The 13589-nt window shown below is 46.3% G+C and overlaps 1 protein-coding gene across 14 annotated transcripts in view; it reads left to right on the forward strand.

Moving 5' to 3' along the window:
* The window catches only part of TENM4 (teneurin transmembrane protein 4), a 645582-nt gene that overhangs the window by 609294 nt on the left and 22699 nt on the right, over nucleotides 1–13589 (forward strand). For all 14 annotated transcript variants that reach the window (XM_083609383.1, XM_083609392.1, XM_083609393.1 and 11 more), the window contains 2 exons: nucleotides 629–1506; nucleotides 7613–7785. In XM_083609383.1, the coding sequence (XP_083465509.1) occupies nucleotides 629–1506; nucleotides 7613–7785 (1051 nt within the window). The remainder of the gene's footprint in view (nucleotides 1–628; nucleotides 1507–7612; nucleotides 7786–13589) is intronic.

Genomic DNA, 13589 nt, shown 5'->3' on the forward strand with positions numbered 1-13589 from the left:
AACAGCTCAAGAAAGGGGGAGTACACTCCATGTCTCTGTGTATTTCTGTTGTTGTTTGAAATAATTTTTAATTGGCTTTTATATATACAGAGTAATAACAAAATTCTTTATAAAATCAATCCATGAGATTCTCTGAATCTCGTGACTCCCCCCCCCTTAACATGGATCCTAGTAACAATTTTTTAACCAATCTACATATCAATATATTCTCCATAATTCTCATTACTATGTTATGCATAAGCCTTGTTGCTTTACAAGTGATTCTTAAAGTCCAGTTAACGTTTTAATTTGCTTACAATCTTCTCTTAGGTAGATTATTAGTTTTCCCCATTCTTCTTTAAAGTCCTTATCTTCTTGATTCCTGAGTCTCCCAGTTGATTTTGCCATCTCGGCATAGTCCAGCATGTTGATTTAAATAAAAGAACTGAAAGACGCTCTCCACGTCTCAAATCTCACTGGGCAGTTAGCCCAGTGAGCTGTTGACGGCACCGTCGTGACAGATATATGATACAATAACAATCCATTTATTCTTGTGTAACCCACATATAAACCAAGACACTATTCTTGCAATGTTAACACAAACGGCGGTGGTCCTAAGAACCGTTTCTGCTTCTTTCCATTCTGTTAGGTCCGCCTGGAGTGGCCTACGGACCTGGCGGTCAACCCGATGGACAATTCTCTGTACGTCCTCGACAACAACGTGGTACTGCAGATTTCCGAAAACCACCAAGTGCGGATCCTGGCAGGGAGGCCGATGCATTGTCAGGTTCCGGGCATTGACCACTTCCTTCTCAGTAAGGTGGCCATCCATGCTACCTTGGAATCGGCCACAGCTCTGGCCGTCTCCCACAGTGGCGTCCTGTACATCACGGAGACGGACGAGAAGAAGATCAACCGCATCAGGCAGGTCACCACCAACGGGGAAATCTCTCTGGTGGCTGGCGCCCCGAGTGGCTGTGACTGCAAAAACGATGTCAGCTGCGATTGCTTTTCCGGCGACGACGGCTACGCAAAGGACGCCAAGCTCAATGCCCCTTCCTCCCTGGCGGTGTGCGCGGACGGGGAGCTGTACGTGGCTGACCTGGGGAACATCCGGATCCGTTTCATCCGGAAGAACAAGCCGTTCCTCAACACGCAGAACTTGTACGAGCTGTCCTCGCCCATCGACCAAGAGCTCTACCTGTTCGACACCAGCGGCAAACACCTTTTCACCCAGAGCCTCCCCACCGGAGATTACCTCTACAACTTCACCTACACCGGAGACGGGGACATCACCCTGATCACCGACAACAATGGAAACCTGGTCAACATCCGGAGGGATTCCACTGGGATGCCGCTATGGCTGGTGGTGCCGGACGGGCAGGTCTACTGGCTGACCATTGGCACCAACAGCGCCCTGAAGAGCGTGACAGCCCAGGGGCACGAGGTGGCCATGATGACCTATCACGGCATTTCAGGCCTCCTTGCCACCAAGAGCAATGAAAACGGGTGGACGACGTTTTATGAGTGAGTATTTTGTTGGGTGTGACAGAATCCCAGATCATGTTAAGAATATCACCATCATTTAGTGCACCAACCAAAGGCCATGGCGTCATCCAACAGTTGCCACACGTACAATAAAACCACGGCCAACATTAAGGAGATAGGAAGAGCTTCTCTGAATCAGACCAAAGGCCTGTGTAGTCCAGTGGCCAAGCAGATACTCTTGAGAAACCCACAGGACACTATGAAAATAATAGGCCTCTTCCATTGTTGCCATCCCACAACAGTAAACAGGGGCACACTGTCTTTTTGGGATGTGAAAGTTCCAGATAGCTACCAAACCTTTAATAATAATGATGGTGGTGATGATGATGATGAATTTAATTTATAAAAAGATACAGTAAGAAAAAAGTGAGTGAGAATGAAAAAAAAGGAAAAAAATACCGCTACATTACCATACATTAATATACAGATGTGCATATTCTTATTATCCTAATACACGTATACAGTCGTACCTTGGAAGCCAAATGCCTTGGCTCCCAAACAAATCGGTTGCCAAACGATCGAAACCCGGAAGTGAGTGTTCCAGTTTTTGAACGATTTCTGGAAGCTGGACGTCCGGCGCAGCTTCTGATTGGCTGGAAATCGGAAGCCACGCTTTGATTTTCAAACTGTTCTGGGAGTTCGAACGGACTCCCAGAATGCATCCAGTTTGAGAACCAAGGTACGACTGTAATTGTCAGTAGCCTGATATATTATCAATTATCATTGTATTCATGCAAATAAAGTCTGCTCAGGTGGCTATCAAAGCTAATGGCTGCTGTTAGACCACCTCTCCGTCCTCGGTGAATTTGCCCTCTAATCCCTTTCTGAAGCCATCAAGTCCAGTGACCGTCGCCATATCTTCCCGCAGCAAATTCCCATGAACAAATTATGGATTTAATTTTGCCCCCTGGAACGTACTTCGGGGCGTGGAGTTCTCCCCCAACTCCTCCCCTTGCTGAAACCATGCGCGCAGCACGGAGGCACCACCTTTTCTGGAGAATCGAGGGGGCCGGACTTTGCGCAGGGTGCCCTCTGAACATTGGGGGCCTGGCCCCCTAAATATATATACAGTGGTACCTCTGGATACGAACGGGATCCGTTCCGGAGCCACGTTCGCATCCTGAAGTAAATGTAAGACGCGTCTGCGCTTGCGCGGGTTGCGTTTCACCGCTTCCGCGCATGCGCGTGAATTCATTTTGAGCATCTGCGCATGCACGAGCGGCAAAACCCGGAAGTAATGCGTTCCGTTACTTCCGGGTCACCGCAGAGTGCAACCGAAAATATTCATCCCGAAGCTACTTCAACCCGATGTGTGTGTGTGTGTGTGTGTGTGTGTGTGTATAGGGGTGCCACATTGCCTCAGAGCCCAGGAGCCAGTGCCCTTAGTACAGCACAACCTGAGGCCTAATGGAGGCCCCAGTGCAAGCCTGAGTGGTTTGGGACACGGACAGGGCAGTAGCAAACCCATGCCAAGCTGTCCTAAACTCGCAGGAAGCCTGGGCTGATCCAACACGCAAGAGGAGATTTGTTTTACTGAAAATTGCATTTTGAACCTCATCCCATTTTCCAAGGCCTGCAGCATGCTAGTGACTAAAAGTTTAGCAGTTGAAATTGGAGGATATGGTCCCTTTTCCCTGTCTCCCAAACCCCTGTGTCTTGAAAAAAAAACCACTGATGCTATTTCTGCTTCCTAGTCACCGAACGTAGCAGTATTTCAAGGTGACTCGTTTCCCACCGATTATTTAGCTGCCAAAGGTTGCCGAAAGCAGAGGACCCGGGGGGGATGGGAGCTTCTGAGCAGGCCTTTCTGGAACCAACTGCCTCCTTTCCGCGCCAGTAATGTGACAAATGACGGTGTCGGATGTTCACAAGCAAACAATTAGGTCTCATAAGCACCAAATACTGCATTAATTCTGTGCAGTGAACCGCGGCTAAATGCGTTTCCATTTGGGGATGGATGGCCCTGGTTTCCTTTGTCAGCCTTATAATTGCCACCGTGATTGTAAAGGCTGGGGTAGCTCGGTCGGACAGCGGCAGGTTACATTAGGGGGGGTGATGAATTCATTGCTGGCGCCGGCTGCTCGGAGCCTCCCTGCGTCACGGTGTTTGTCCTTAATTCTGGTGCAAGTCGGAGCGTTAAATGAACATGAGAACATTAGGGTGTGATGGAGACCAGCCTAACTTCTGAATCCTTTGGACTGTGGAAACAGGGCACAGCCAGCTTAGCTGTGGAATGAATTGACTTGCGAGGATTTGTCTCCCTACAGATAATAATAATAATGATGATGATGATGATGATGATGATGTTGTTCAGTCGTTTAGTCTTGTCCGACTCTTTGTGACCCCATGGACCAGAGCACACCAGGCACTCCTTTCTTCCACTGCCTCCCGCAGTTTGGTCAAACTCATTCTGGTAGCTTCGAGAACACTGTCCAACCATCTCGTCCTCTGTCGTCCCCTTCTCCTTGTGCCCTCCATCTTTCCCAACATCAGGGTCTTTTCCAGGGAGTCTTCTCTTCTCATGAGGTGGCCAAAGTATTGGAGTCTCGGCTTCAGGATCTGTCCTTCCAGTGAGCGCTCAGGGCTGATTTCCTTCAGAATGGATAGGTTTGATCTTCTTGCAGTCCATGGGACTCTCAAGAGTCTTCTCCAGCACCATAATTCAAATAATAATTTATTATTTATACCCTGCCCATATGGCTGGGTTTCCCCAGCCACTCTGGGCGGCTTCCAACCGAATATTAAAAACAATACAGCGTCAGACATTAAAAACTTCCCTAAACAGGGCCGCCTTCAGTTGTCTTTTAAAAGTAAAATAGTTGTTTATTGCCTTGACATCTGCTGGGAGGGTGTTCCACAGGGCAGGCGCCACTACCAAGAAGGCCCTCTGCCTGGTTCCCTGTAACCTCATTTTCCTAGGCTACCTTTTCAAACCAAATTATGTGCGTTCATAGAGGTGGGAATGAGCAGAGATCGCAATACATTGACACCCATCCGTTTTACCCAGTTTTCAGAACAGATGTTTTTGGGAGAGGGTGGTGTTTTTGGTTTGTCTGTTTTAATTTTAATGATGCAGTTGTTGAACGGGTCTTCTGGACGCTCTTTTCAGGGGTTTTCTGTAGGCTGCCCCAATTTCCAGCTTCCCTGGGTTTCCTCACTTACGAAAGGGCACACAGAAAAAAAGATAAATTTGTATCTGAAGAAGTGTGCATGCGCATGAAAGCTCATACCAATGACAAACTCAGTTGGTCTCTAAGGTGCTACTGGAAGGTGCTACTGGCAGACCAACACGACTACCTACCTGTAACAGAAAAAAGATGTTACAGAAAGGAGAAACTTGGTTTGTTTCTGTTTAGGCGACTCCTGAAGTATCAAGGGGGTGGTTAGTATAATCAAGCCTACAGGATAGCTCAGTTGGTAGAGCACGCGACTCTTAACCTCAGGGTTGTCAGTTTGAGCCCCACGTTGGGCAAAAGGATTCCTATATTGTAGGGGGTTGGAGTAGATGACCCTCGTGGTCCCTTCCAGTTCTATGATTCTAGGCTATCACTCAATCAGACAAATCAGTTATTATAAGAATTAATAATGTGACGCGGCAGCTAAAAAATCCAATGCGATTCTGGGCTGCATCAATAGGAGTATAGCATCTAGATCAAGGGAAGTAATAGTGCCACTGTATTCTGCTCTGGTCAGACCTCACCTGGAGTACTGTGTCCAGTTCTGGGCACCACAGTTCAAGAAGGACACTGACAAACTGGAACGTGTCCAGAGGAGGGCAACCAAAATGGTCAAAGGCCTGGAAACGATGCCTTATGAGGAACGGCTAAGGGAGCTGGGCATGTTTAGCCTGGAGAAGAGGAGGTTAAGGGGTGATATGATAGCCATGTTCAAATATATAAAAGGATGTCACATAGAGGAGGGAGAAAGGTTGTTTTCTGCTGCTCCAGAGAAGCGGACACGGAGCAATGGATCCAAACTACAAGAAAGAAGATTCCACCTAAACATTAGGAAGAACTTCCTGACAGTAAGAGCTGTTCGACAGTGGAATTTGCTGCCAAGGAGTGTGGTGGAGTCTCCTTCTTTGGAGGTCTTTAAGCAGAGGCTTGACAACCATATGTCAGGAGTGCTCTGATGGTGTTTCCTGCTTGGCAGGGGGTTGGACTCGATGGCCCTTGTGGTCTCTTCCAACTCTATGATTCTATGATTCTAATAATTTTGTTATTTTTATCCCGCCCATCTGACTGGGTTGCCTCGGCCACTCTGGGTGGCTTCCAACATATATAAAAACATATACATATACATAAAGATAAAGGGGCCCCTGACCATTAGGTCCAGCTCATCTCGCTTTATTGGCCAAGGGAGCTGCAGTGCACGGAAACGCCGTTTAAAATCCCACCGGAGTGGTACCTATTTATCTACTTGCACTTTGATGTGCTTTCGAACTGCTAGGTTGGCAGGAGCAGGGACCGAGCAATGGGAGCTCACCCCATCGCAGGGATTCGAACCGCCAACCTCCTAGGCTCTGTGGTTTAACCCACAGAGCCACCCGCGTCCCTTACATATACATAGATATAAGCTGTTCGGATTTTAGGTCACAATTAATTTTTAAAAAATGTGTAAAAACAGTTCCTTAAAGGCTAGAAATGTTCACACTTACAGACTTGCATTTATAGAACACATCTAACTTAGCCCTTTTGATTTCAAGCCATTTTGGCTTTCACTTCATCTGCCCAGATCAGCAGCGTCTTTGAACATCTTGTGTCATTTTTCCACACCCAACCCTTGAATCAAAACCACTTTCTCGCAAGCAGATAATTCCCCCCCCCCAAATTATTTATTAACGTTCTTATGTTACATATGCATACATTGTCATATTACATTACAGGACTTATTATAATATAATTTTCAACATGTATACAAAGTTTATATACAAAATCTATATACCTAAAAAAAGAAAAGACAAAAAAAGACAAATAGCTATTCCAAAATAATATTTGTACCAACACTACGGACTTCCTGTCAATCTCGTTGTATATTCTTTTTTTTACAAATGAATATACTCTTATTATTGTATGTTCTTTACATTTTATCTAATACATTCCTATATCAATATGTACCCTTGATCTTGTTTCTCAACTCAATTTCTCTCCAACATCAATTGAATAGCAGCATAGATAGCGAACCTTTACTATATTTTTGAACATATATCTTCTATCCCATTTTTCCATAAATTTTTGTTTTGCATCAAAGCAAGCCGAGAATTCTGCAGATTCAAAACTTACCTGTCGAGCTGTGTGCGAATTGGGGCCCAGGGGTGAGAGGAATTCTGCTGCAAAGCAGTATGGAAAGCCCTAAGACATCTTAGGAACAGCAGGGCACAGTGGGCATAAGAAGAAGGAAGGAAAAGTTGCACAAAGCGTTTATTAAAAGAAGCATTCCTGTGTGGCCAAGAGGAACAGCGGCAGCAAACTCTGTTCAGAATTTGTGTTCGCACATCCTCCTTCATAGCAGAGGAGATTTTTGTTTCTGGGCAAGAATATTTTACACCCCATCTGCCACTAATTAAAAAATCACCGTCAAAAGAACATCAGTCGCTCCAGCTGTTTACCTTCCTTCATAACATGCAGCCTTTTAGCAGCTACTGGGGATATACCATATTTTTCCCGTGTGTAAGACTAGGGTTTTTTCCTAAAAAATAAAGTCAAAAATTAGGGAGCGTTCTCTGGGCCATCTCCCCCCATTATCTTAATCCCCAAATCTGAGTCTTATATATGGGGGTGTCTTATAGACGGAAAAATATGGTAAGTGAGGTCATGACCTGGTGAGCAAACATCAAAGAAGCAAATATGTGCCACTCTCGGAGGCAGGAACTCAAATAAATAAAAATAAAAAAGAGGTTGCTCAGATGGTTTGCAACATCAGTGATACTATTCCTTTTTTAAAAAAGATTTTTTTTCTTGTACTGCAAGGCTTAGGTCAGATGGCAGCAAGTTAAAACCCAATACTTTGGGGTGAAGGTTCCTGTCTCTCTCTCCTCCTCCTCCTCCTCCTCTGTTTGCTACTCATGCATCTCCTTCCTTTCCAGGTACGACAGTTTTGGCCGCCTCACCAACATCACTTTCCCTACCGGTCAGGTCAGCAGTTTCCGCAGCGACACGGACAGCTCAGTGCATGTCCAGGTTGAGACGTCCAGCAAGGATGACGTCACCATAACAACCAACCTCTCAGCCTCAGGTGCCTTCTACACCCTCTTGCAAGGTGAGCTTCAGATCTGCTGGACGGGCTTTGTCCAGGTTTTTTTGGTTTGGGTTCGTTCTCCTTTAGCCCTGCCCTTTACCTAAAGGTCCCAAGCCAAGTTTCAGCAAGCGTACTGTTGTCAACGCTATGGTACACCTGCATCTGCACAACCGGATGCCTTCATGTGCCCCAGCTGCAACAAAACATGTCTCTCCTTCATCAGCCTCTACAGCCACAGCAGGCGCTGTAACTCTCCAATGGTTTAACTTCACCTCTGAAGGTGCATTCTTCCATTGTCTCTGCAGACCTTCCAAGTATCCCTGTTTTCCAGGGACAGTCCCGGATTTACAGAAGCCATCCTGGTTTCTGATTTGATCCCGGACTGTCCTGCTTTCCCTTAGGACATCCCTATTTCCATCAGAGAAATATTGGAGGGTATGGAGCTATCTGACCCCCCAAGCCAAGGGGATAAGTAACAATACAACCTTTAGAAGACATCTGAAGGCAGCCCTGCACAGGGAAGGTTTTTTATTTTTAATGTTTTATTGTGTTTTTTTATATGTTGGAGGCCGCACAGAGTGGCTTGAGCAGCCCAGTCAGATGGGAGGGGTATAAATATTAGTTGTTGTTGTTATTATTATTATTATTATTATTATTGAATGTAAAGGTAAAGGAACCCTGACAGTTAAGTCCAGTCACAGATGACTTTGGGGTTGTGGCGCTCATCTTGCTTTACTGACCAAGGGAGCCAGTGTTTGTCCACAGACAGTTTTTCCAGGTCATGTGGCCAGCATGACTAAGCTGCTTCTGGCGAACCAGAGCGGCACACGGAAATGCCTTTTACCTTCCCACGAGAGCAGTACCTATTTATCTACTTGCACTTTGACGTGCTTTCAAACTGCTAGGTGACAGGAGCTGGGACAGAGCTGGGACATCGCGGGGATTCAAACCGCCGACCTTCTGATTGCCAAGCCCTAGAGTCTCAGTGGTTTAGACCACAGCATCACCCATGTCCCTTATTATTGAATAAGACATCCCTATTTTCATTGGAGAGGTGTTGGAGGATATGAGACAGACAGGTGCCACTCAATATAAACCAAAAACAACAGTTGCAACCAAAAAACAAAAACCAAGGAAAGTGTAAAAACAGTTCCACGTATAAAGCAATTCAAAAGAATTCCATATACAAAAGCACTTAAAAATAGTTCGAGCAAAGTTCAAAATACTGTAGACAGTTTTCACTCAGGTCCACATATGCAAATAAGGGATTGAAAGTGACGTTCAGAGATTGGATAGTTACAGAAAATGGTTACTGTTGCGTTCTAGTGGAGCTCTATATAAGCAGGTTGGCTGAACCCTTTAGTTCAGTTCTGTTCTGGCCTGTGAATAAACAAGAGCTGTTTGAAGAATCGCTAGTTAGTTTGAGCAAAGTGCACTTGTTGGGAAAGGGAGGTCTCAATAGGTGCTGAAAAGAACAAAGGCAGCTCCTCTTCAATATTTAATGAGAGGGAATTCCAAGGGGGGGGGTGCCACAGACCTCCTGATAGATGGTTATCAGCAGGAGCCCTTTTGTGCAGAGTGCAGTGATCAATTGGGCAAGGAGGCCTATTTGTATCAGACTGTGCCCACCCGCAATTCTACTCACCAGATTTAAAGCAGGGGTGCTCCAGCTATGAGACCAAAAGCATGAGTAGGGAAACTAAGGCCCGGGGGCAGGATCCGGCCCAATCGCCTTCTAAATCCGGCCCACGGACGGTCCAGGAATCAGCGTGTTTTTACATGAGTAGAATGTGTCCCTTTATTTAAAATGCATCTCTGGGTTATTTGTGGGTCCTGCCTGGTGTTTTTACATGAGTAAAATACAGTGGTACCTCGGGTTAAGTACCTAATTCGTTCCGGAGGTCCGTTCTTAACCTGAAACTGTTCTTAACCTGAAGCACCACTTTAGCCAATGGGGCCTCCCACTGCTGCTGCGTCGCTGGAGCCCAATTTCTGTTCTCATCCTGAAGCAAAGTTCTTAACCTGAAGCACTATTTCTGGGAGTCTGTAACCTGAAGCGTATGTAACCTGAAGCGTATGTAATCTGACGTACCACTGTATGTGCTTTTATTTGAAATGCATCTCTGGGTTATTTGTGGGGCATAGGAATTCGTTCATTTATATTTTAAAAATATAGTCTGGCCTCCCCACAAGGCCTGAGGGACAGTGGACCAGCCCCCTGCTTGAAAAAGGTTGCCGACCCCTGACCAAAAGGAACGCAAACCGAACCTGCAGAAGGGAAAGGGGGAATTAAACTGTAGGCAATTTTCTAGCCCCCTACCTCTTTCCACCTCCTCCACCCTACAACTATGAACTTGTTTCAAGGTCTGGTATGAATCCCTTTTCGGGGGCCGGGGGTGAGCGTTAATGTAAAGCCGAAACTATTTCTGTAACTTCCCCCAGAGTCTCGGAGATAAGTCAGGCCATTAACACAAATTCGTTCAGATAACGAATCGTCATCTCGCTCTGCAGCTATTGGCAAGGGCTGGGAAGGAAGGGCTGAGCAGCACAGACTGGATTATGCAGCAGGAAACAGACCTCATCATGGTAATCCCAGCACCATGAGACCCCCATATCCTGGCGCTGTCTAATGCTTTCCTTTGCTGATTGGCGCGCACTCGCACCTAATTAAGGAGCGGAGCCCTTGCCAGGCCTGTCGTGGTACTGCAGCTGTTTTCTGTTGGGGGTTCAGCCTGCTTCCTTGCTTGCCAGCTCTTCTCACAAGGCAAAAGTCTTCCAGTGTCCTTGGTGCTGTTATCATAGCATAGAGATCGTCATCGGGGACAGGGAATGGGGTTAGGACAACTTCATGCAAAACAAACAGCCCAGCTCTGGAAAACCACATTAAATTTATATTCTCATTTATTTTGTGCATAATACAGTGGTAAAAGGTAAAGGGCCCCTGACCATTAGGTCCAGTCGTGGCCGACTCTGGGGTTGCAGCGCTCATCTCGCTTTATTGGCCGAGGGAGCCAGCGTACAGCTGCTTCTGGCGAACCAGTGCACAGAAACGCCGTTTACCTTCCCGCCGGAGCGGTACCTATTTATCTACTTGCACTCTGACGTGCTTTCGAACTGCTAGGTGGGCAGGAGCAGGGACCGAGCAACAGGAGCTCACCCCATCATGGGGATTTGAACCACCGACCTTCTGATCGGCAAGTCCTAGGCTCTGTGGTTTAACCCACAGCGCTACCCGTGTCCCTTAATACAGTGGTACCTCAGTTTAAGAACAGTCTTGTTTAAGAATGATTCTGTTTACAAACTCCGCAAAACCGGTAGTAGTGTCCTGATTTGAGAACTTTACCTTGGTCTAAGAACAGAATCCAAATGTTGGAAGGGCACCAGCGGTGGGAGGCCTCATTAGGCAAAGCTCCCCTCGGTTTAAGAACGGACTTCCGGAATGGATTAAATTCGTAAACCGAGGTACCACTGTACTTGGATTTTTGCTAAGGCTGTGATCCAGATAGAAGAGAAACACTTGACCCTCCAGAATTCAGCTTTTCTCAAGCTGTGGGTCCCCAGATGTTGTTGAACTACAACTCCCATCACCGCCAGAGCTCAGGGATGATGGGAGTTGTAGTCCAACAACATCTGGGGACCCACAGGTTGAGAACCGCTGCTCCAGATCTTGCTGGGACTTCCCATCCCATCAGCCCCAGGGGGTCAGGGTTGATGGGAGCTGGGAGTCCAGGAACAACAATCTGAAAGTGACCACATTGGTTATGCCTGGCAAAGGAGATGGAACTGTTACCTGCCCTTTCCGGATTATATTGCAGCCCCATAAGTTTCCCTGTCATGTAGACAAATCAAGCCCATTTCTAATTGGACCGGCCGGATTTTAGAAGCGTTCAGATGTCTGGCAATCTCTGGGAAGGGAATTTAGCGCCTCCTCATGAGTCTAATTAAGCCACAGTAGCTGCTGCTCGGAGCTCTTCGGGGAATTAATTGATTTGCTGAGATTTATGCATCTGGGGGTGAGGGTCTAATAATTGTCTCGTGGTCAAGCATCTCCGTGTTCGGCAGCTCGGCAAAGCTATAAAGGTACATCATTCTAAATCAGCACCAGCTCCAGGACTGGAGAGCGGGGTGGGCTGGGCAAGGAAAACCCTGTAGTTTCACCTGGAAAAATCACAAATGCCGTGCAATGTAAAAAAAAAAAAAAAGAAGTGTAAAGCGATGCATATTGGGGCAAAAAAATCTTAATTACACATAAACGCATGTGAACAGGCAGTGAGACCTTGGGCTTTTTAACAGCAACCTGAGAGGCTGAAATTTAACAGGGGGTACTCCTAACATGGAGAAATGTATAGCTTCACCTACTGGAAATCTTCCTGTCTTACGGCTTGTTAAAGGCACAAGAGCGGTAATAAATAACTCTGGGACAATTCTAACAGTTTGAAAAGCAGTTTGAATACTGTTGTATTCATATAACCTGAAACTAGCAATTGGTTGGCCACTAAATAATTCTGCCATATTAATTCTAATAATGAAAAAGCAACACAGGGAAATATTGTTATAGAACCCTAGAAAATATTGTCATAGAACCGTAGAAATTAAGAAATGGTAGGATTTTGGTGATTTGGGAAGTGAAGGGGGAAATACTAGCTGCACAGGAATTTTTGAGCTGTTGTTGTTTAGTCGTGTCTGACTCTTCGTGACCCCATGGACCAGAGCACGCCAGGCACTCCTGTCTTCCACTGCCTCCCGCAGTTTGGTCAAACTCATGCTGGTAGCTTCGAGAACACTGTCCCACCATCTCGTCCTCTGTCGTCCCCTTCTCCTTGTGCCCTCCATCTTTCCCAACATCAGGGTCTTTTCCAGGGAGTCTTCTCTTCTCATGAGGTGGCCAGAGTATTGGAGCCTCAGCTTCAGGATCTGTCCTTCCAGTGAGCACTCAGGGCTGATTTCCTTCAGAATGGATACGTTTGATCTTCTTGCAGTCCATGGGACTCTCCAGAGTCTCCTCCAGCACCATAATTCAAAAGCATCCATTCTTCGGCGATCAGCCTTCTTTATGGTCCAGCTCTCACTTCCATACATCACTACTGGGAAAACCATAGATTTAACTATACGGAACTTGGTTGGCAAGGTGATGTCTCTGTTTTTTAAGATGCTGTCTAGGTTTGTCATTGCTTTTCTCCCAAGATGCAGGGGTCTTTTAATTTCGTGACTGCTGTCACCATCTGCAGTGATCATGGAGCTCCAGAAAGTAAAATCTCTCACTGCCTCCATTTCTTCCCCTTCTATTTGCCAGGAGGTGTTGGGCCCAGTTTTTTTGATGTTGAGCTTCAGACCATATTTTGCGCTCTCCTCTTTCACCCTCATTAAAAGGTTCTTTAATTCCTCCTCACTTTCTGCCATCAAGGTTGTGTCATCTGCATATCTGCATATCTGAATATGCATATCTGCATATTCTTGAGCTAGCCTATGCAAAATGACCTGGCCCAGCCTGGGGTCCAGTAAGAAACAATATGGGGCCATTGGCAAGGCAAGATGATTGTCCTGCTCTTTTGCCCTGAGGTGTAAACAGAGACTAGGTGTTTGGAAGGTTGCCAGGGTAACTGGGTGTAAGGTGACAGGAAATGAGAATTTTTAGGAAGGTGTACTGGGAAGAAGGAAGAAAGACTTAGATACATCTTGGGCAGGATGGCTGATGGCTGACTGGGAGAGATGCTTTTGGCTTCAGGGCTGCACTGCAGTAGCCCCTCTTGAAATGACCATGCTGTAAGATCCGGACCCCCTCCATGCAGGCTGAAGGTGCAAATAGGTGAATAAAGCATATTTCT

Source organism: Podarcis filfolensis, assembly GCF_964270895.1.
Source record: "Podarcis filfolensis genome assembly, chromosome: 4".
In the NCBI taxonomy this organism is placed as follows: Eukaryota; Metazoa; Chordata; class Lepidosauria; order Squamata; family Lacertidae; genus Podarcis; species Podarcis filfolensis.